This window comes from Malania oleifera, chromosome 13 (assembly GCF_029873635.1).
Source record: "Malania oleifera isolate guangnan ecotype guangnan chromosome 13, ASM2987363v1, whole genome shotgun sequence".
NCBI lineage: Eukaryota > Viridiplantae > Streptophyta > Magnoliopsida > Santalales > Ximeniaceae > Malania > Malania oleifera.
This window is the reverse complement of record NC_080429.1, coordinates 34,276,249-34,299,805: the sequence shown is the minus strand read 5'-3', so window position 1 is coordinate 34,299,805 and position 23,557 is coordinate 34,276,249. Positions and strand designations below refer to the sequence as shown.

The 23,557-nt window shown below is 37.7% G+C and overlaps 2 protein-coding genes across 2 annotated transcripts in view; both read left to right on the top strand.

Annotated features, from left to right (window-relative positions):
- The window catches only part of LOC131146102 (protein EXECUTER 2, chloroplastic-like), a 37,315-nt gene extending 20,869 nt beyond the window's left edge, over positions 1-16,446 (top strand). The window contains exons 4-11 of the mRNA XM_058095431.1: positions 11,174-11,280; positions 11,353-11,434; positions 13,198-13,881; positions 14,424-14,550; positions 14,665-14,834; positions 14,956-15,030; positions 15,576-15,668; positions 15,783-16,446. Coding sequence (XP_057951414.1) covers positions 11,174-11,280; positions 11,353-11,434; positions 13,198-13,881; positions 14,424-14,550; positions 14,665-14,834; positions 14,956-15,030; positions 15,576-15,668; positions 15,783-15,884 — 1,440 coding nt within the window. The 3' untranslated portion in view covers positions 15,885-16,446. The remainder of the gene's footprint in view (positions 1-11,173; positions 11,281-11,352; positions 11,435-13,197; positions 13,882-14,423; positions 14,551-14,664; positions 14,835-14,955; positions 15,031-15,575; positions 15,669-15,782) is intronic.
- A 1,282-nt stretch (positions 16,447-17,728) lies between these two features.
- Positions 17,729-23,044, top strand: LOC131146103 (CASP-like protein 4A3). The gene is made up of 3 exons (XM_058095432.1): positions 17,729-18,770; positions 20,961-21,096; positions 22,621-23,044. The coding sequence occupies exons 1-3, from the start codon at positions 18,148-18,150 to the stop codon at positions 22,813-22,815; spliced, it is 954 nt and encodes a 317-aa protein (XP_057951415.1). The 5' UTR covers positions 17,729-18,147; the 3' UTR covers positions 22,816-23,044.
- The last annotated feature ends 513 nt before the right edge of the window (positions 23,045-23,557 follow it).

The window sequence follows — 23,557 nt, the reverse complement described above, 5'->3', positions numbered from 1 at the left end:
CTGATTCGTATAAACTTTAAGCTGCGGTATCGAGCATCTGTAACTTTGAACTTTCGTTGCCATAAGGGTTTTTAAAATCATCTTATTATAATTTATGCAATTTAAAATAATATCGTAGAAGTCTCATCTTTACTCATATTTTCATAACGTAGAAATAAACTCATGCCACACAATTTTTGTGTTAAAAATATATATAATTTTATTTTTGAATAGAAAGAAATGCTGAAAATTTACCTGAGGGGATTAGAACATTTCTTAACCCAAAAATAGATGCAAGTATATTAAAGATAAAACTGGTATAATTAAATATGCGTAAAAATAAACTCATGGAAATTTTGTGGAACTAATTAACATAATTGAAATTTACTTAAAAAATAAATTCGGGTATAAATTTTAAATAAAAAAAAAACTAATATAATCAAAATTTACTTATCTTCCTTACGAACACTGTAACTATCTCTAAGAAATGAGATCGGAAAGAGTGGGTGATTGAGAACTTACCCAAAAATTCTCTCTCCACCACAATTTCTTTCACTCACTAATCTTTCTCTTCCTTAGAAAATTATTGTGAAAAATGAAGGTTGAGAGCTCCCTATTTATAGGAAAATTTTGGGGAAGAAATGAAATTTATAAAAGTGTGGGGAGATGGGTGAAATTATAATTTTTTTAAAATTAAAGAATGGGCAAGGGATGGGCAAGGTATGGGTTGAGTATGGGATGGGGATGGAGGCCATGTGGGAGTGCTTGCCACCATTCCCATTAAATAAATTTTTAATTAACTACTTACCTAATTAATTAATCAATTAGTTAATTAATTATTTAATTATTTTATTATTTTTCTTAATCATTATTATCATTTTTATCATTATTATTATCATTGTTATTACTTTTAAACTATTTTTAGTATTTATTTATTTTATTATTTATTTTTGAACAAGAATTAAATTTAAATTTTGAAAACTCATGTGGGCCCCACTTGGTCTTGTGGGCCCTACACAACTTCGAGACTCAAATGGATCTTACGTAACTCCAATAATCCTCATACGATTTTATGAGCCCTACACAGCTTCGAGACTTGTGTAAACCTCCACACGACTTCGGGACTCATGTGGATCACACATAGTCTTGTGGGCCCCGCATAGGATACCTATATTATTATTTTATCATATATTTCTGCAAATTATGTCAGTCAAAATATTATTTTATGTACTTATTTACGTGTACAAACAGTGTCTATCCAGTTTATCCTATGAAATTCCATTTTGACAAGGCTGACCTCTAGGGAGCGACTGAACCGCAATGGTCTCTGAGCACTCGCTAAGACAAGGTCTTTCTTAGGCATCAAACATGGAATCAAAGATCTTACAAAAAAACACTTCTGTATTGATATTAACTTAATGACCATTTTTATTATTTTATTATTATTGTGCTTTAATCATATATATATTTTTGGGTCATCACAACCATGGTGGGTAAGCCACCATCACCTACCATGAGATCTTGCCACAAGCCAGATACTATAAATTGAGACCCCCTACCGAAGCTAAACTACACATCTCAACTACAAGTTGTGTTCTCTTCTGTTTTTCCATATTTTATTTTCTGTGTACATGTTAAATAGGGACCCGAGTATGTAAAGAATACACAATTGAATATACAATTGATTCATTCAAACCAAAATTGACATGGTACCAGAGCCCCAAATTATTTTCATAGTTATCTCTCAGCTTGGCTGAAGCTGAATTCTTGGTTTCTTGGTTTCTCGGTAATTTTTTTTTGGTAGCAGCAGAGAGTTTTGGGTAGTAGCAGTTTCTTTAGGAGATCGGTAATTTCCTGTGGGTTCTTAATTGCTGTTTAGTAGTTCTATTGAAGGTGTCAGGAATTTTTTTTGTGAAGTCCTAGTAAGTGGTTTTCTGGTTCGGAGGTTCAGTTTCTAATTGTGACGAATTCTTGGTGGCTGTCGGCAGATTTTGGAGGGGCAATTCTGGTGAATTAGGTTTATCCTTTCTGATTTTATCTTTATTGCAGGCCTGGTTCCTATGGCTATAAGTTTGTAGCAATTTTGTTTGGGTGTGTGGCTATCGGAAAATATTTTTTTGGTGTTGTTGGGCTGTTGAAATTCTTATTCCAATAACTGTTGAGATTTCTCTATTCTGCCCAAATTATTTTGGGTGGTAATTATGTCAGGAGAAAATTCTATTGTTTGCCTTAATTGCAAGAACTATGCCAGTTGGGAATTTCGGTTCCGAATGTTTGTGAAAGGGAAGGAGTTATGGGGTCATTTGGATGGGTCTTCTTAGGCTCCAACTGATTCCAAGGAACTTAGTTCATGGGAAAGTAGGGATGCCAAAGTTGCTTCTTGGCTACTCAGCTCTGTTGAACCTCATATGGTCAACAATCTTCGTGGGTTCACTACTGCTAAGATGATGTGGGATTACCTTCGGCAAATTTATTATCAAAATAAAACTACTCGAAAGTTTCAATTGGAGTTAGACATCGAAAACTATCGCCAGGGGAATCTCTCCATTGAGCAATTTTATTCTGGTTTTATTAATTTATTTAATAATTATTCTGGGTTAGTGCATTCTCAGGTTCCCAAAGAAGCTTTGGTAGCACCACAAGCGATTCACTCCGAGAGCCAGTGGGATGAATTCTTGATGAAGCTCCGACCCAAGTTTGAAAGTGCACGAGTTGGGTTAATCAATCGCACACCTGTCCCATCTTTAGAGGTTTGCTTGGGTGAACTCTTGCGTGAAGAACAACGTCTCGCCTCACAGCTTAGCCTTTCTCAAGATGTTGGTGGTTCTGAGACTTTTAATGTGGCCTATGCCGCTCAAGGCAAAGGACGATCCAGATCTCTGCCACAGTGTTATAATTGCAAGGAAATTGGGCACATTGCAAAACATTGCAGCAAGAAATTTTGTAATTATTGCAAGGAGGGTCATATCATTAAGGATTGTCGTGTACGTCCTCAAGATCGATCCGCTCCTGCTTTTCATATTGCTGTTCAGTTCAATTTTGTGCCTACATCTTTTGCACAACCTGCTATTCTGGGTCCGTCTTCCAACATTACTCTCGAACAAGTTCAATAGATGATCATTTCAGCCCGCTCTACTCTTGGTCTCCAAGGTAAGAAAAATCTTCTTACTTCTCCTTGATTAATTGACTATGCGGCTTCCAATCACATGACCGACAGTTAGGTAGTTTTATGTGATGTTCATATGTATAATGGTAAGCAACATATTCCGATCGCCGATGGCAGTACTCTTCCTATTACAGCTGTTGGAAATCTAGGGTCTTCCTTTACTAATGTTTTCGTGTCTCCTGATTTATCTGCCAATCTCATTTCGGTTGGACAATTAGTAGAAGAAAATTGTTCTTTTCATGTGCTGGATCAAGCGTTGGGACAGGAGATAGCAAGGGGGCCTAAAGTGGGACGTCCTTTCCCTCTTCAGTCATTTACCATTCCTCGTTCAATTTCTCTTGATTGCTTTGTATTGCTAATAATAATAGCCAATTTTGGCATAAGAAATTGGGTCATCCAAACTCTATAATTTTGACACATCTTATGAAACATGGTTATTTGAATAATACAAGTGCGTCTTCTTCGATATATGTTGATTGTGCTTCTTGTACACTTGGTAAAAGCAGATCTTTACCTTTTCCTTTACAGGGTAGCCGTGCGTCAACGTGTTTTGAAATTATTCATTCTGATGTTTGGGGTATGAGTCCTGTTTTTTCTCATGCTCAATACACATATTTTGTGACATTTATTGATGATTATAGTCGTTTCACATGGGTCTATTTTCTTCGTTCTAAAGCTGATGTGTTCTCAACCTTCCAAACTTTTGTTGCCTATGTAGAAACCCAATTTTCTACCCGTATTAAGATCTTACGCTAAGATTCTGGGGGCGAATACATGTCTCATCCTTTTCGATCTTTTCTCCAACAGAAGGGTATTCTCTCTCAGCGTTCGTGTCTTTCCATCCCTCAATAGAATGGTGTTGCCGAGCGTAAGAATCGTCACCTTTTAGATGTTGTTCGTACATTGATGATTGAATTTCTATTCCATCTAGATTTTGGGTAGAAGCCTTATCTATGGCTGTATATTTGATTAATCGTCTGCTTTCGTCTACCTTGGATCTTGATTCTCCATATTCTCGTTTGTTTGGTGTTTCTCCTGATTATAATTCTCTGCATGTTTTTGGTTGCGTTTGTTTTGTTCGCTTACCTCCCATTGAACGTCACAAGTTTGCTGCTCATAAAGGGTTTGTGTGTTATAATGCAGATGCTAACAAGCTCCGTATTTCTCGCAATGTGATTTTTTTTTGAAAATCAATATTTCTTTCCGTCTCGTACTAATCATGTTTATTCCTCTATTTTGCTTCCTCCTTTTGATGACGTGTCTAGTATTACTTCTCGTTTTAAGCCAGGTTTTTTGTATCAGTGACGTCGCCCACTGCCTCTTCCTTCTTTTGAACCGCCACCTGATCTTGTCTTGCATGCGCCTCACCGGTCTACTAGGGTTTCCCGACCTCCAGATTGGTACAGTTTTTCTTCTTATGCTCTTTAGGCTACTCTTAATACTACCTTTGTGCCTAAGTCTTATTCTCAGGCTTCTGCTTATGAGTTTTGGTGGCAAGCTATGTAGGACGAACTTTAGGCTCTTCAATACAATCACACTTGGGACATTGTCCCTTGTCTTGCTGGAGTTAAACCTATTGGGTGCAAATGGGCCTACGCTAACAAGCTATGTGCTGATGGTTCTATCGAAAGACATAAAGCTCGTCTGGTGGCGCTTGGGAATAGGCTGGAGTATGGGCTTGATTATGAGGAAACATTCGCTCCCGTGGCCAAAATGACTACTGTCCACACTGTTATGGCCATTGCTGTTTCGAAAGGATGGTCACTTCGCCAGATGGATGTGAAGAATGCATTTTTTTCCATGGTGATCTAAAGGAAGAAATATTTATGACGACTCCTCTTGGCTTGTTTCCTTCCTCTTCTGTTCAGGTTTGTCGCTTAGAGCGGGCTCTGTATGGTTTGAAGCTGGCACTTCGGGCATGGTTTGAGAAGTTTGTTACTACTTTACTGGGTTTCAATTTTACTCAGAGTTAGTATGGCTCTTCTCTTTTCTTTTGCAAGACTGCCCTTGGGATCGTTATACTTCTTGTGTATGTCGATGATACTGTGATTACAGGATTTGATCCCCAGTTAATTGAGCAGCTCTTACAGCACATCAAATCTTCGTTTCATATGGAAGATCTTGGTTCAATGCAGTATTTTCTTGGACTTGAGGTTCAACATTGTCTGAATGGTACACTCTTACATCAGCATAAGTATACCCAATAACTTCTTTCATTAGCCGGCCTTCAAGACTGTAATTCGGCTCTTACACCTATGGAGGTCAATTTAAAGACGCATCAGGCGGATGGTGATCCCTTATCTGATCCTTTGATGTATCGGCAATTGGTGGGTAGTTAAAATTATTTGACCATTACTCGACTTGATATCTCGTTTGATGTTCAGCAGGTCAGTCAATTTATGCAGGCTCCGTGGCAATCACATTTGGCTGCTGTCCGTCGTCTTCTTTGAAATCTCAAAGGGACATCTGGTCACGGCTTGTTCTTCCCTTCAGGGAATTCTTTACAGTTGATGGGTTTTAGCAATGCCGACTGGGCTGGATGTGCAGATACTCGTTGTTCTGTTACGGGTTGGTGTATGATTCTTGGTGATGCCCTCATTTCTTGGAAGAGTAAGAAGCAGGCTCGTGTATCGAAGTCATCCACCAAGTCTAAATATTGGGTTATGTCGTCTGCCTGTTCTGAAATCTTATGGCTTTGAGGGTTGTTAGGAGAACTTTGTGCTCCGTAGCTTACTCCTACTCCTCTTTATGCTGATAATACAAGTGCTATTCAGATTGCTGCCAATCCCGTTTTTCATGAATGCACCAAACATACTGAGGTGGATTGTCATTCCATTTGTGAAGCCTTTGCTTGTCAAGAGATTACTCTTTCCACACATTTCCACTGAACACCAAACCGCTGATGTTTTCACCAAGCTCTTTCTCGTCCTCGCCATCAACTTCTTCTTGCCAAATTGATGCTTCTCGATCGCCCAACATCAATTTGAGGGGGGATGTTAGCAGAATTGATAGCTACATGTTTTGTAATTGACAGCTACATGTGTTGTAATTGACAGCTACATGTGCTGTATGTTGGCAGAATTTGTTTAGGATATAAATAATGTAGAAATCCTGATAGTGTGAACGGCCACGGTTGGTGAATGACGGCCACCTACCGTGGTGGATGAGCCACCGCCACCTACCATGGTGGGTGAGCCGCCACCACCTATCATGAGATCTTGCCACAAGCCAGAGGCTATAAATTGAGACCCCCCACCGAAGCTAAACTACACATCTCAACTGCAAGTTGTGTCCTCTTCTGTTTTTCCATATTTTATTCTTTGTGTACATGCTAAATAGGGACCTGAGTATGTAAAGAATACACAATTGAATATACAATTGATTCATTCAGACCAACATTGACAATCTTAACTTCAAGGACTCTAATTTTGCGAATAAATCTCTTATTTTTAGTCTTCTCCTCAATTGTCACTTCCAAATTCAATCTTTCATTTGGGTTTTCATTAAACAACTTATCAAAGTATCTCCACCACCTCTCTCTTGCATCTTCTTCTCTAATTAAGACATCATCATTTTCGTCCTTTATACATTTACATCACCTAAATCTTTGCATTTTCTTTCACTAGCTCTAGCAAGTTTTCTAGGATTATAGTATTGCTGGAAATTCTTCTATGATGGTAGACATGCAACGGATTTTGGGTTTTAGGCTTCGGTTTTGATCCCAACTCCTTGATGTAGGAAAAACTAACTTTTTTGCTATTCAGCTTTATGCAGGGCCACATATCCTGCATTGAATTGAAGGCAATCATGTATTTTCTCACTTTAGCCCTTTCCTGTCTCCTTTTGACTCTTTCAACCTGAATCAAAGCTTATATTTGTGTATTAATAGGTTTTGTCTGTACATGACCTAAATGTAAAAGACAACTTTCCCTTTGTGTGACCATCAGTTGCACTGCCACTTCCCATCCAGTACTTTTGTATTTTTTATTTTTATCAGCTCACACTTTTCTATTCCATCCTTGTTTTAGCTTTCTTTTGAGCAGGTTGTTTCTTGACTGCACAGAATCAAATGTTAAAATTGGGATCTTACATTGATTTATTAAGGATTTTAGGATTGGATCATAAGATTCTACTGACTGGAAAATAGCATTTATGCCTAGAAAAGGTTCTGATTTAAGATTTTTGGGATTTGAAACACTTTCAAAGCCTAAAATAGGATAAAAGTTGAGAAAATAAAATTATTCTTCATGGTATTATTTAATCACAAATCTAAATTTTATGGACAAAAAACAATATTTAATGGCAGAAGGAATAATTCATATAGCTAACGCTGCATAGTGTAGTTATGGATTTTTTGTCATTGCAGAAGTTTTAATTAAAAATCGATGATGACATAAAGTTTCTCTCCTTGATGGCTATCACTAATTGAGAAAAAAGTTGAGAGAATTAGTCAGAAAAGAATGAATGAGATCTAAGAGAGTGGGTAAGTGGAAGAAAGATTAGGATTAAAGAAACCTGAAGGAGGAAAAATGGGAAAATAAAATGCATATCAATTTCTGATCCATTAGGGGAATGAGTAAATGAGGACTGACATGAATCCATAGAATATAAAAATTTTGAAACTTTCTTATCAAAGTGAGGCTGTAACAGTTTTTCTGCTTTGCATTAATAAAAAAAGTTCTTCTATTGTGCTATCAAAGCTAAGACTGTGATCAGGATAAGCCCCTTTTCTTTTTTTTTTTAGGCACATATTTAGACGTATTTTTTCATTTGGTCATGTGGTAGACTTAATTAAGTGCTATTAAAACACAACTGTATGAAAACTTGAAAGTAATTCTACTGGGTGTTTTATTCTTTAAATTTTATGAGGTGTAGCCTGTAGGATTGCTGGATCCCAAATATCGCTCAATCCTAGGACTCAAATTGGTATACCATAGGGATCCTACGATTTTAAGATTTTTGGTGGGAGTCTGATCTTTTTTGTGATTTTTACAATATTGCCAGCATTCTTACCACCTGTCCCTCCTACTTCTTACATTTCTTCTATATTTTTACCCGAATCTTGCCACGTAAGTCTTGTGCATCTTTATCAGTTCATCCTGTGTTGGATCTGTTGATTTGTTCTCAGAGCATTTACTATTATGTCAGTTGCTGGTTGTGGCATTAATGTATCAATTATTTTTTGATCGCATAAGTTACAGCCATTGACTTTCTTATTGAACCTCTATAGGTAAGAAGATATACTACAGTGCTACCTGGCACGGGCAAGATTCCTTTATGGTCATCTCAACTTAATTGGCAAGGTAGTAACTGCCAAGGCATAAATATCAATTGCAGGCCTGATGTTAACCAGCAGTTCAAATGGTTGGGCTGCTTGTTCAACATCCAGATCAAACAGTTGGACTGCATGATGTATATAATTGTGATATGCAATTCGAAAGCTCTTGAAAGCAGACCTGGTTGCCAACAAATCATTGGGTTGGGTGATTGGTTGAACCACTGGGGCAAAAGTTTAGACTGTTGATGTGCAATTTGAAAGCTTTTAAATGCATGTATGCAATTAAATCCTTAAATTGCAGAAGCGGTAGGGATTGTACTAAGCTATCAAAGAGATCCGTTTGCCAGTGAGGCTTCATATTTTTCTCTGAAAATAAATGCCTGGTATAATTGCTGAGTCTATTTGCTGAAAAGCTCCAGTTTTTGAAGTGGGTTACACCAGCTTGATCTGGTTTTTTTTTTCTTGCATGGCCAAATATAATAATCAAACCAACAAAGCTGATGGGTGGCTGATTTTCTGGTCTAATCAGCCACTCTAGTCTGGGTTTGATGTCTGTGTATTAGTGGATGGAATATTGCTAGAGCTTAAAAGATTCCTAAAATGGAATTAATGTGGCAGCCTGAATGAGAGCATTAAATGAGAGCAAGCCTTAGCCCAATGGTAAGTATGCTGCACCCAGCCCTGGAGGTCATAGGTTCAGATAGTAGAAATGTCCTTTCTGAAAAAGTGGAGATAAGTCTGCACATATCATTTTATCCCAGTCCTCTGCTGTGGTGTGTGAACCTTGTGCACTAGCCAAGATGTTTCATTGCAACTGTAGATGATGGAAAATTAGGATACATAGTGGAAAATTAGGGAACTTCGTTCTGAGGCTAGAGAAAATTGGAGGAGAAGATGTTTGTAATTATACGAGAGAAGAATCAGATTTGATATCAGTGGATGAAAATGTCATTGTTGGCGATTCACTGGATTGTTTACAATTTGTCCTCAAATTCATAGGAAAGGTTTGGTCCATTTGAATATTTCATTATTTGGTGGTGATTAGACCAACTAAAATTCTAGAAGTGGGTTTGATATTTAGAGGTAAGGGCTATTCAATTTTCATTCAGTGGGTTTGTGTGGTCATAGCTGGAGAATTTTTGTGGATGGATTACAAAGGATTTTAGAACAGAAGGGGTCAAGCAGCCCAGTCTTCCTAGATTTGAAGGACAATCAACCAAAATGTTGGAGGATGCTTTGATTGGGTCTAATAATTTGAGAAGGATGATAATTTGTTGGTTTGCACTTTATATGGTCAGAAAAACGGCTTCTTCTGGGGATCAGCTTCTCAAGTCATTGGTCAAGATTAGCATATATTCAGGTGCCTCAAAAGGTAGGAAGGAGGAGGGTGGCGGTGCTGGAGAGTTTAGGGCTTAGTTGGTTTGCAGGCTAGAAGGGAAGAGAAGGGCTGTGTGGTCTCAGGCATGGTTGGGGACTGTTTTTCTTATCCAGCGATGGGCATTTAGGGCTTGGTTAGTGAAAGATGGTCCAGGTGTATGGGCGATTCTGGATTTCAGCTGTGTACGAAATTCAAACATTTTTGCTGGCGTGAGCTTAAGGGGTTTGGGTTACTTGAAGGGAGAGTCTGATAATCACTAATCAGCCCATTTTTAATAGTGAGGTCCAGCAATTAAGTTTGGGGTTTGAGTTGTTGCTGCTGATGATGATAGTAGTTGTAATAGTGAGTGTGCATGTGATGACAGACTGTTACAGGATGTCTATCCTAAGGAATTTGGGTATGGCTCAGATCAATCAGATGTATTGGGTAATATTTCTCATGTCTCTCCAACATGAGAAGGTCTAGAAGGTATTCCTGTCTTTGGAGATGGGGTCAGATAAAGAAAATTAAATGAATAATAATAAACAGGATAGTATTTTGCCTACCACTGCATCTCCTGTAAAGGAACTAGAAAGTTAATAGAAAGGATATGGAAGGTCAACAAACCGGTGGAGAAAATGGGAGCATGGTTTTCTGGTGCTGGAGGCATTGAGATTTGGCTGGATGGTGGTAAGAATAAGGCAACGAAAGGTTAATGTGAATTAGCTAATTTAAAATGCTTAATTAATTATGATGGGAAGGGGTTGAAAAGGGGATTTTGTATTGGCTGTGTTAGGTTTTTCTTTCTTCTTTTTAAAATTTTCTTTTCCTGCTTTCATTTAGTTTTTGCATGAGGACTTCTTGTCCTCCTGGTGATTGTATTTTCTCTTTCCTCCCTTTTAATAAATTTCTTGTTATTAAAAAAAGGTACATAATCTTCATGTGAAATGCTCTTTAGTAGTCCAGTGGATCCCATCACTAAACATTATTAAATTTCATCTTGTTTGTCATTTCAGCATTAATGACCAAAATGGTTGGGCTGCATATGCTTATAAATTGGGAATGAGTTCTATTTTATCGTGTGTTCCGTTGTGAATTGAAAATGTTTTTTCACAGTTTGTTGGTGGAATAAATTGTTAACAGATATCAGCACTGACACTTAACACAATCTTAATTGTAGGCTGTCAGACTTGACGCTATACATTGGTGAATTCTCAAATAAGTCCATTTTCTGTTGTATTGGCATAATTTGATATACTTGCAATGGCATCCATGGTCTCATAAATTTTTTGAGTATTGAGCTGCTGCTGGCTTGTGGTAGAAACTAGCAAGGCAGATTTGTGTATCTTTTGATTAATTTCCCATTGGCATCTATCAAACCTTTTCTGTGCAGGTTGGTTGGTGGGTGGGCTGCTCAAAGGATTCTGATGATCCCTTTGGTACTCTAATACATATAGCTCCTGGGGTGGGCAGATTTGTTGGCAGGAGCTACACTCCAAGGTAGGTTTTCTTTCTGGTAGTGATTTGTTTATAAACTACTAGAAAAAACTAGTGATTGTTGATTTTTTATAGGCAGTTGGTTAGTGCATCCCCAGGAACCCCATTGTTTGAAATTTTTGTGATCAAAGATGCTGATGGTACATACAATATGCAGGTGATGTACAAATACTTCTTTTAGATTATAAATCATTTGATTTACTTGGTGTTCTGATCCCCATCAAGTCCACCTTTTACTTTCCAAAGGTCCTAATTTTTGTTATGAGTTGAAATTGAGTTTCTCTAGTTTGACAAAAATTGTCCTGTTAAGCTTAAAGTTGGGGGACTTGGGGTTCCTCTGACTGACCGTGTCTCAAGACTAGCATTTTATTACATGAAATGATTAGATAAATACGAAAGATTTATCCGTGTCTGCATGCACCTCATGTAGGACTAATGAATGGGGTGTGAACACTGCAGATCCAAGGTAGTTGGTAGACTTGCTATGGGCTGGATTTGACCAATCGAAATTGGGAGTGACATTATTATATCTGTAAATGTATCCCATCTGGACCCAAAAATGGTGGTTAACCTGGTCAAGATTGGTTCAATTCTAAACTGCTGTAACTTTTTTGGACACAATTTAAAAACATGATATGATGAAAAACTTATAGCAATGAAGCTTGGCCCAGTGCGTTGGCTTTGTTTAGAGGTGATGCCTTAAAGTACTCAAAATGACACAATGTTGATTGATTTTTGCTTTGTATGGGTGTTTGATTGTTCATATGGTAGCTGATCAACGTGATCAGCCTTACCCAAGTCCAAGATGTGGTTGTTTTGAAATTTCATCCTGCTGTGCTCAGGACCAGCTTTGTTTAGAATCAGCCTGAAAATTATTGGTGAATTACTGAATTTACTAGTGAAATAGTAGTTAGTGAAGAGAAATGAATTCAATTTGGAAGGGTTAGTATGCTTGTTTGCTATGACATTTTTAGAAGTGAATTTATCTTGTTTATGTTCATATCATTCAAATGACACTTTACTCTTTTCTGTTTGCGTTCTATATGGTAAATAGAATTCTTTTAAGATACCACTGAAATAACCTGTGTAAAAATAGTAATGGGTAGATTGTGGGGTTCTTTGGGCATTCGAACTTATGCTTTCCGTTATTATTTTTCGAAGGAGATCTGCCTGCTTGCCTGGGTTATATTGGTTATTTGGAATTTGGCTGGGATTCAGGGGTTGGTTAGTGGTCTTCAATGGGGTTGCTAGTATCTTAGCTGGATGAGCTGAACTGACCAGGTGGCTCGCTGATTGACCAGTCCAGTTCTGGTGGCATGTAATTTCTGTCATGCATGAAAAGTCAGTCAATTATCTAGAAATAGGGGCAGCTGTTTAGAAAAGAGCTGCTGAAATTTGAGCTCGAGTACTTTTAATTGAGCTGAGCTTGAATGCCTAAAAGTTTGGCTTGGTTTTTTGTTGCTGTAGATGCGGCTGTCCACTTGCCTAGTTCCCTTGGAGCCAGCCAAAAGCAGGAGTCTTATGCTTTGGGCTGACACATGAAATTTTTTTTGGCAAAGATATGGTTGTGGGACTAACAACTGCGGCCTTCTCTATATGTTGTTTATTTTATCTTTCTTTAGCGAGTTCTGTGATCACTGTGCCCTGAGTATGTCACTATTGGATATAAATTGAGTATATTACCCTGGTTTAAATTGGTTCTTAAATTTACAGCGCATGTCCCAAAGACTATCTGGTGGCTGGTAGTCCTATAGAGGTGCCAACATTTTCTTTCCTGAAGCCCCTTCATTCTTCTTGCATTCTATATCTTTTAATGTCTACCAGTCTTGTGGGATTTTTTAAGTGGGAAGTTTTCCTCAGTATTTGTTTAATTTTCTGAATTTCATCACAAAGTTCATGCAGAATTGTTTCCTTTGACAGGTAGTATACTTGCAACGAGCAAAAGGAAGTTCAGCAAACTCTGCAAGTTCAGCATCAAAAGCCACGAAAGGCTTGTCCACTTCCCTGAATGAGAATGCATCTGCAGTAGGCATTCAGGAGAATGAAGCTAAGGCAGATAAAAGTGAGGAAAAGGGATCAAATGTTGAAGGAACAACTGAGGAAGGGATAAGGAGTGTGATAAACTTTCTTAAAGATAAAATTCCGGGGCTAAAAGTTAAAGTCATGAATGTTGATGTTCCTGAAGAAGTGAGAGAGGTCAATGATACCATGCGGCAGTTGATGCAGGAAGATAATGAGAAGCCAAGTGCTGGTGAAAAATCAGATGATGAAGCAGGTAATTTGGATGATATTCAGCCTGATAGGGAAGAAAATGATTCAAAGGAAGATGGGAAGAATTTGGACGTGAAGCTTTTTATTGGTGGTGTTTTACATAATGACGATACACCTACCAAAGATGATTATGCGCGTTTACCAGCTGAAATCAAAGATATGGAAAAGGATTCTTTTTTACTTCATGTTCCTGGGAGAAGCAGAGGTAATGATACTGGAGAAGTTGAAACATCCAAGCTAAAAGTGGCTGCCATTGCTGCTCAAGGTGTTTCTGAGCTCATGCCTTCTGATGTTGCCAAGACATTTTGGAGTGTTGACAAGGTTTCTTCAAAGGTGAGACATTGATTTAAAGCATTTCTTCAGTAAATGAGGCTTGGTGTGATCCTGTTATGACATTTGTGTATGCTGTTTATCTTATCTGTGATACTCTCAAAATTCAGTGGTTCTAAAAGAAAATTCCTAGAAGAATGAGAGGTGTATTTTTTTTTTTTTAATTTTTAAATTCTTTTCCCTTTTCTTCTTTCTTTTTATTATTTTCAAGTTGCCGACATCCGCCTCTCCCAGACCCCACTCAAAGTGGGAGCCTTGTGCTCTGGGTACGGCCTTTTATGGACTGTTGACTGATTCTTTTTTTTTTTTTGTTGTGAAAAGTACGTAGTACTTTCTTTTGTAGAAATCTTGTGCTGGTGATGATTTTAAGTTGGGTATGACTTATGGTTTGATCTCACAATTGAAGAAACAATTCAAATTCATGGAAGTGACTACCTTTTGTGTAAAACACAGCTTAATTTATGAAATAGGCAAAAATTGATTTGGAAGAGAAAAGCAATAATTTCATTTTTTTTTTTTTAATTTTGTTGCTGTTTTCCACTTAGGATACTAGAGATGTGCGTGAAATCATCAAACTCGCTGTTAGTCAGGCACAGAAGCGGAACAGAATATCTGAGTATACAACTTTCAGTCGAATTGCTACTTCTGAAGGCAATTTTGATACATTTGATGGTAAGTTTGCTTCTCCTCACCCCCACATGTGCACACACACGCGAAGGGTAAAAAATGATCCAGAATAGATAATTTCTTTTAGAATGAGAGATGCTGATGCTGGATGAAGTGTAGGTCTGTATGTTGGTGCGTTTGGAGTTCACGGCACTGAGGTGGTGCAATTAAGGCGTAAGTTCGGTCAGTGGAATGTTTCAGATGATGCAGATGGCTCTTCTGATGTGGGGTTCTTTGAATATGTTGAGGCTGTAAAGCTGACAGGGGATCTAAATGTTCCCACTGGCCAGGTAGTTTTTTGAAGCTCTTTGGTGATTGTGGTGGTTTGGGTCATATGCAATGACATGCTAACTTTAAATGCATGAAAATGGAGCTGGTATGTTAACCAATATTCATTTGTTAACTCTTTAGGTGACATTTCGTGCTAAGATTGGGAAAGGAAACCGCACTTCAAACCATGGGATGTATCCAGATGAATTAGGAGTGGTAATTATGCTACCTCTCTCTCTCTCTCTCTCTCTCTCTCTCCCCTATACCTAGCTGAGGTAATTTTGTTATTTTCAAATGCTTGAAATTCACCAGCTATTGGCTTATCAACCAATGTGAATTTTTTTCTGAACCATGAAGCGGGAACTTTTTCAGGTTGTTTTCTATACTACTGCAAATTAGATATTTGGAAGTGTTGTTTGCAAATGCTTACTACTCTCATACAGGGAACACCAGGAAAGTTTACAATTCCCTCATTGGAAATTCTATAATTCTTCTAGATGAGGGACCTTGTCACCGTTTATTTTGGGAAACAGTACTGCCTCTACAGGCTTCATTCGTTTCCTGTCCGGCATTTCTTTTGTCCAAACAAAATAATTATAATTTAGCAGCATTAACTCTGTAAGGAGTTGCAATAGTAGCATCATTTTGAAGGCTGAAACTAACTGTTGAAATATTAGCATATTATCTCACTGGCTGCCTTCTCTTTGGCTTCTTTGGATTTTCTGTGCGCGGCAACTGAATGTAAAATCTTTTTCATGCAGACTGCAAGTTACAAAGGTCAAGGTAGAATAGCAGAATTTGGGTTTCGAAACCCACAATGGGTTGATGGTGAACTTCTTCTACTCAATGGGAAGGTAATGAAACAATTCATGATTTTTGCAAGCTCTTTGTTGAGTTGCACTCTTAGTTATTTAGCCGCAGCAATTGGTTTTCTGCATGGGGCCAACCCCATTCTTGGTTTTATGTAGGGCATGGGGCCAAATATCCGAGGTGCAGATCTAGGTTTTCTTTATGTCATCCCCGAGCGAAGTTTTCTCGTCTTGTTCAACCGTTTGAAGCTACCAGGTTGAGTGATGTAGCAATCATCTTTATACCCTGCACGTCTTTGATAAGGTTTAGTCTAGCAGAACTTTCATCAACGTGAAGCAGAGAAGAATTTTTATGCAAGCAAGATTGCTGATATATTCTGCAATTTGAGCTCCTGCATGTATGCGCCCCCTCGTTTTCCTCCCCTGCTAATCATGGAGTGACAAGTGTAAGAGCAATAAAGTTTTTGAAGAGTTCCACGTGCATCTTTTGGATTTCTTTGGGTCACTTTTTCCCTATTCATTTTTGTCCGCTTATGATCCTGTTTCCATGATTTGGGTTAGGAGATGGTCTCATTTTACACCTTTTTAAAAGGCTCAACTTGAAATCGTTAAGAATTATCATGCTCTAGTTGTTTGGACGCACAAAGTGGTATTTCATTTAATGATTCAAGGGCTGGTTTGTATATATATATTAGAGTATGGGTATGCATGGGTGCATATGGACTAAATTATAGTCTAAGGTAGTGTTTGGGAGCATAATGGATTTGAATTTGTATTGATTTGGGAAAAAGTCAATATAATTTTATATTGTGTTTTATTTAAATTCTCATAGATCTAAATCTAAGGCACTAATTTGATGTTCAAAAATTCAAACTAAGAGGAAAGGACTATAATGTGGAAAGTGAAAAGTGAAAAGCACAAATCCTAGGGACGGTTTAAAGTTGAAAGCAATGAGCTTCCCTTCTCTTCTTAAAAAATCCCATTGAATAGAAATAAGCTGCTGGAGGGGAATGGGGTTGAATGGAAGGGCATGAGGGAGAATGTGATGCTTTTCTTGTTGCTTTAAGGTATATTCAATAGGAGACATGGGGCGTGGGTGTAACTGGCAAAGGCTGTGTTATGATTGAGGCAGAGATGAGGGAGGGCAAAGTGCCATTTTTGTGATGGGCTCCCACTGCTGCGTTTATCTGTGCAGGAAGTATGATGTACACGAAGTGTAGGAGGAATCTGTTTGCCAAAACAAAAAGAAAAAGGGTGGTGGGAAGTGGAAGGTATCTAGGGCTTTATTTCGTGAGGGAAAGCCTACCCCTCAAAGCAATCTCCCCCTCTCCATGACTTTATGGTGCACCCTGTAAAGTCTCCACTTACATGCTTCGTAGAGGAGAAATTCTTGGGTGGTGTTTGGTACACGCGTCACTATCATTCAACTTGTGGATTTCACCATGGAATAGGGACTCCTAAAATGGATGGAGGTGATGCGTTTAGTACATGACATGCCAAAGAATTTCCCTTTATGACTCTCTCTCTCTCTCTCTCTCTCTCACACACACACACACACAATTGCTAGTCTATGTATATCATTAAGGAAAAATGACATTAATTATCTTTTAATGCTTGGAAATAGGAATCAAGAGTCTTGGATAATTCAACTATCTAATATCAAATTTAAGGCCTCTACTCCACATTGACAGAGCCTACAGTCTAACTAGGCAATAGGAGGATGGGGTGAAGAATGGAAGAGTCTTCTAATCAAAGAAAAAATAAATTCCACGTTGCCAGAGTCAATATTAAGGTATATTGTCAAAAACATAGAAAAAAGAAAAGAAAATTGTCTGAAATCACATTGCAGGGATAATTTGAATGGAATAAATTAGGAGTAACATAGAACGTGTGCTGTATCGAAAATGTAGTACTCTAAAAATTAATTTTATTTTTTTAATTATTATATTATATTTTATTCTATTCTTGCATATTACACAAATATCGTATTTTGTGATTTTAAAGAAAATATATTATTTTTAAAATTTTATTTTAATTAATTATATTTTTCTTATACAAATAAAAAAAAACTCGGCCTGTCTTTTTATCCAAATGAAAGATAAAAAATAAAATTGAGAATTATTAATGAAATGATTTGAAAGTGACAAAAATAGAATTAGTGGAGGCTGGGTAAATTGACTTCCCGCACTCCCGACTCCGTATATAGGCTGTCACATCTTCTCACTAAATACACCACTAAGTACTTGCCACGTCACCAATATGAAGCAAAATAACGACAGCAACTCTCAAAAATCTTTCCACTCTTCAAAACGTGGCGAAGACCTGTTGGACTCTTTCTCCACCTCACGCCTGCCACGTGGCGATGGTCCTTGTAACGTAAGACTCACTTTAATTAAGCTTTTGCTTTCTTTTCTTTCTTGCTTTCTTTAAACCTTCTCCCCCACTTGCTTTCCCAAACAGGCCTTTCCTTCTTTCTTCCTTCAGAGACGACGCAGCGCGACGCGGGGACACACGGAGAGAAGAAATGCAGACTCGAGAGAACAGAGTGAGAAACAACTCGCTGCCCGACTCAGTGGCTCAGAAAGAGTCACCTCATTCGCCACTTCGGGCCCACTCCCCCTTCCGATCCGATGACCCAGACCCTCCCTTCTCCACGCCGGAATCCTCTCCGGCCAAGTCCCCCTGCAAGGCCGTCATCGCACTCGAAAAGCACACCCGCTCTTACGCCCCGGAGCAGCAGGTTCCGGCGGCTCCACCTCCGCAGCCTGCGAAAGCGAACGTGACCGTGACCGCGGCCGCCCCCGCAGCCGTGCCAGAAAATGCGGCGCCGGAGAAGCCCCAGGATTTGTCGCGGGTGGTGGTGGTCAACCGCTCGGTGAGAGAGGAGGACATGGCGGCGACGGTGACGAAGGTGGGGCCTGGCCTAGGAGGAGGCGGTGGGAGGGAGGATGGAGGTGGTGAGAGGCGATCGGCGAGGACGGTGACGGCGATACTGGGGAGATCGAGGAGGGAGATTATGGTAAGGAGGGCGGCTTTAGGGTTTAGGGTTTGCGAGATGGTGCTTTGCTTAATTTCCTTCTCGGTCATGGCTGCCGATAAGACTCAGGGTTGGAGTGGCGACTCTTTTGATCGCTACAAGGAGTACAGGTAGGTCCATCTTCATTAACACCTCTTAACCTGTCTCTCTTTACTGATACAATGGCCAAATTTATCATTAGGAGTTGAAATTACTCTAGACAGTTTTGATTGTATGAAAAATTGTACTGCTTCTGCGCTTGTAATTAATGCGCGGGGTTAAATTTTATGGTTGTGCTCTTGCCTTCACAGAAAATTATTATTATTTTTTTCTAAAAGAAGGAGAAGCACATCAAATGTTTAAAGTTTAAACTGCTTGTTTTAAGTTGAAAGTTGAAACCTTTTTCGATTTGAGGAACAATTTGCTGACTATTGACTGACATGACGAAAGGGAAATCAAAAACCAAAACTGAAAATTAGAATTGGAAGTTGAAAACTGTAAAGTAGCATCATAATATTTCCAAAATTAAGACAAGTTGAGAATCTAATTGAACTCATTTTTTGTTTTCTAACAACTAGAAAATATGATTAAATAATAAAAAGTAAAAGAATATGACATTTAGGAAATATTATAGTAAAAGTATAAATTAAATATAATAATTTTATTTAAATATTATATTTTAAAATTCATTTTTATTGCTCCATTGTACATGACAATTAAAAATTGGTAAAAATGATTTTGTTTGAATAACTTTATTATTTTTTCAACATTTTATAAATTTTTTGGATATTTTAAATTCACATTGTCTTTTTATTTTAATTTTAATTAAAAAATTTGAATTCTTTAATCCGCAAAAATCAATTCTGGATGTTGAATTATGTACCACTGCAAACCATGAAATTTGGGCTTTAGTTTTTGTGAAAACTGATAACAAAAATGGAAAACTAGTAACACAATCAAATGCCTTGTCATAACCTTTTTCTTGTACAACAATGAATACAGAAATGATACCAATAGCCCAAAATGTAGAGGTGTAGACCATTGCTGCGCTGATATCAGTTAGTCTTCAGCCCCTCTCTTATTCTTGAACAACACTTGCAATGTTATTTTACTTTGTGGGCAGCAGTGAGCATTTTTGAATTTCCTTTCAGCTGTATTTCATATTGTGGTTATATTTCTACTATTTAGACCGATTAAAATGAAATCTTTTCTGTTACCAGCATTGAGCCAATCTGGCACATTTATTTAGTGACTTTCCCTCTGGACTACGATTATTTCTACTTTGTACAGAGTGGACATTAGTTGGTAACTTGGTTGAGAGTGGTTAGATATTATCTCACATGGTATGGTTTTTGTTACCAAACAGGTATTTGTTGCTATCAAGTGGAAACAAAAAGATCAAAACTTATTAATTTAATTATTTATAGTTTCTAATTCTGTCCTTCCCAAACTAGTTTGCAACTTCTCTTTCTGTTTCTAGTGGAGTATGGTTCGTTGATCCTCACTCACATCCTCATTTATGGGATTTATATTTCATTACATATTAATTAACAACAAAACATTCCCTAATTTTTGGGTGGATGTGATCTTTATGTTGAAGTTTGCAGCAAATTTTCTATAGAATGGATGGCTCACCATGGATTGGAAAAAAAAAAAAAAAAAAAAAAAAAACACAGGCCCTATGTAGTTGTGGGAAATTTTTTTGTTTCCAATTCTCCTAAGAATTACAAAAAACACAGGTTAACACCTCTTAACCTCTCTCTCTCTCTCTCTGCATGTATTTCTATGTGTATATATTAATGAATATTAAAACCATTACTAGGCCTCATGTAACAAATTTAATCTTTTAGGTGAATTGATTACTTGACATGGTATCAGGGCCTTTCTCAAGGTCTAGAGTTTGAACCTCACTGCCCTCATTTTCTTTTTAAAATTTAACTTATAGCATGAGGTATGGTGGGCTTGTACTATGCAATCTTGAAGCTCAACGGGCTTTCAAGTGCGGGATATGTTTTAGATATATTAAAATCATTCCTAGGCCTCACCAAACAAGCTTAAGCTTTTAGTTGAGTTGTTTCCTTTACACGCGCACACACACACACACACACACACACACCACCCCTCCCTGTGGTCACACATGACAACTTTATGTCTACTGCTCTCCAAATGTAATTTATGCTAATTTGTTTCGAAGCTCATTTGGTCCGAAGTCTGTTTGACATAAAGTGTAGTGCAATTTTTTTTTTTCTTCTTCATCATTGTTTTCCTCAATTGTTTTATTGTGGAGTTTTGATGTGATGATGAAGCTCATTTGTTGACAGGTATTGTTTATCCGTCACTGTTATCGCATTTGTATATTCGGGGTTTCAAGCATATGATCTAGCATACCACTTGATCACAGGGAAACATGTGATCCGCCACCACCTCCGTTGTCACTTCAATTTCTTCATGGATCAGGTAAGCTGTCTTCATTATCTATTTGACTTTTTAGCTACTGTTTAACACATGCTGTGTGTGTGGCTGTGTGCTTGTGATATTCCTTTCTTCCTTTAAATTTACCCCACCTTGGAATGTGCACGACTTATGAGAATTACTCAAAACACCTGTCTCCATATAATTGAAGCTTTAGGATCAATAACCTCATATTGGATGTCCATGAAGGCACTTCTTCTGACACTTGTTAAATGCATTATGTATCAAAACCATGGGAATTTGCTCATGTTGAGCAATAATCTACCTACCTTGAGCCAGCTTATTGGTTGGATCTCATCCCTTTTGCTGGCTGCTTATGCTCATGGAAGGGAGTTTGAAGTTTGTTTGTTCTTTCTAAATTGGCTGATTTCTATGAGAATGCTTGCCATAAATCTCAAGTTGGTTGTTGAAGTCCACAGCTGTCTAGTTGATGAAGCAAGTTTAGTGTCCATATGTGGGTTGCACCGAGTAGGATTAAAGTTTTTGTGCTTTCACATGCTTCAGGCTTTAATGGTCTTTGTACCAAAGATAGTGACAATAAAACCCAGCATTGTACTGAGTAATTTCCTAATTTTTGTGCATTCACATGCTTCGGGGTTAACAGCCTTTGTTTCACAGCTGGTGGCAGTAGAACCTGGAATGGCTTTGGCATTGCCTTTGTGCTGTATTTGAATAGAAGTACCCAGTGGCTGGCTTAATATGGTTGAGCCTTAGGGTCATAAATGTCAACTCACATGCTTTTATGCCATTCTGTAGAAGCCTGGAAGCTTGTTAAGTTGTATAATACATCTTTACCTACCCTGGACATTGTTACATTTACATGCCCTATTTTCTTGTACCTTACAAGTTGTTTGGTGAACGAAAAACTGTTTCAAGACCGAGGATAGCTCTGTACCGTATATCAAGTACCTGGTAAAAGTGCCATGCTTAATAGTTGTTCTTTGCTTGGAGCTGGCAGGCTCAAAGTTTTCCACAAGTTCTTTGATGAATATGACTAATGAGCCCCAGGCCTTGGATATACGAGATTTATGTGTCATTAGAATTTAGATGCTTTCTCGTTAACATTACTGAAAAAAACTCCCAAGTGCATGTTAACTGCCTTAAGATTACATTTGATTCACAGAAAGAATAAGATGGAATACAATGGGAAATTGGGGAATAGAGATAATAGTTATTCCTGGTATATTCTTTATTATTTCTCTCAACATGTAATAAGAAAAGAATAGACATTTTTTCTTTTAGTAATAACATAATTTTTTATATAACTAATTCTTACTACTATATAATAACTAATTTATTTATGAGAAAAGGCATTCTATAAACCAAACCCAACCTTAGGTTCAAACTGGTACTTCAAAACTCAGCTCAAGGCTAAAACATTCAGTTAGCTCTGCTGCACCAGTCCATCGATGATATACTGCTTAGGTTCCTAGACCCATTATCAACAAATGTCTTTGGCTTTCCGTGGGTATGTACTGAAAGTATAGTTTTTTTTATTCAACTGAACAGGTATTGGCATATCTTCTGATATCTGCATCATCATCAGCAGCCACCCGTGTTGATGATTGGCAATCAAATTGGGGGAAAGACGAGTTTACAGAGATGGCCAGTGCATCAGTTGGGATGTCCTTCTTGGCCTTTGCTGCCTTCGCGCTGAGCTCCCTCATTTCTGGTTATGACCTCTGTACCCGTGACCTGACCTGATTTTTAAACCAGTCTCCTTTTGATTTACTATTTTTTAAAAATTAAATCTGTGATTTAATGCTGAAAAAAAATGTTAATGCCAGTGAGTTCTAAACTTGTACAGGAAAATACTATGATAGAATCGGCAACCAGTTTTTTTTAATGCATCACCAACCCAATCTCCCTCATACCTCCAAGCATTTAGCTTGTTTGTCATATTGTAATGAAATAATTCCACTGCCTTCGATTTTGTCCCCTGCATTTTAAGCATACATTTGCTTCTCTCAAGATGTTGACAAGTTAAAAGATAGGAAAATGCCGAGTGACACGGGCCATAATATCATGGGTCCATGTAGCAAGACCAAGATGGGTGAATGAGAATGGATCCCCCTTGATCCAACCTTATCCTTCCACGGGTCAAGTTTAGAAGATGTTTAGTATTGCTTCTTCATACTTTATCATTACTGCCTAGAAGCTTTTTATTATTTAGCCTAACTAAAATTTTAACTAAGTTGCTTGTTCATGGCTTTCTGGGTGTTTTTTATTTTTTTGGTTATTTTAAATTAAAAATTAATTAAATTTGTGTGAATCATTTATTGAAATTTGAAGATTATTATTTTAACATAAAAGGCATATATTACTGCAAAGAGCTCGTCTCTGTCTCTTTTGAGAAAAACAAATATTTTTATTATGTTTTTAAAATTGAATGCCCATAAAAATTTCATCATGAATTCTTTTTGTTCCTAATCTGATTTTTTGATTT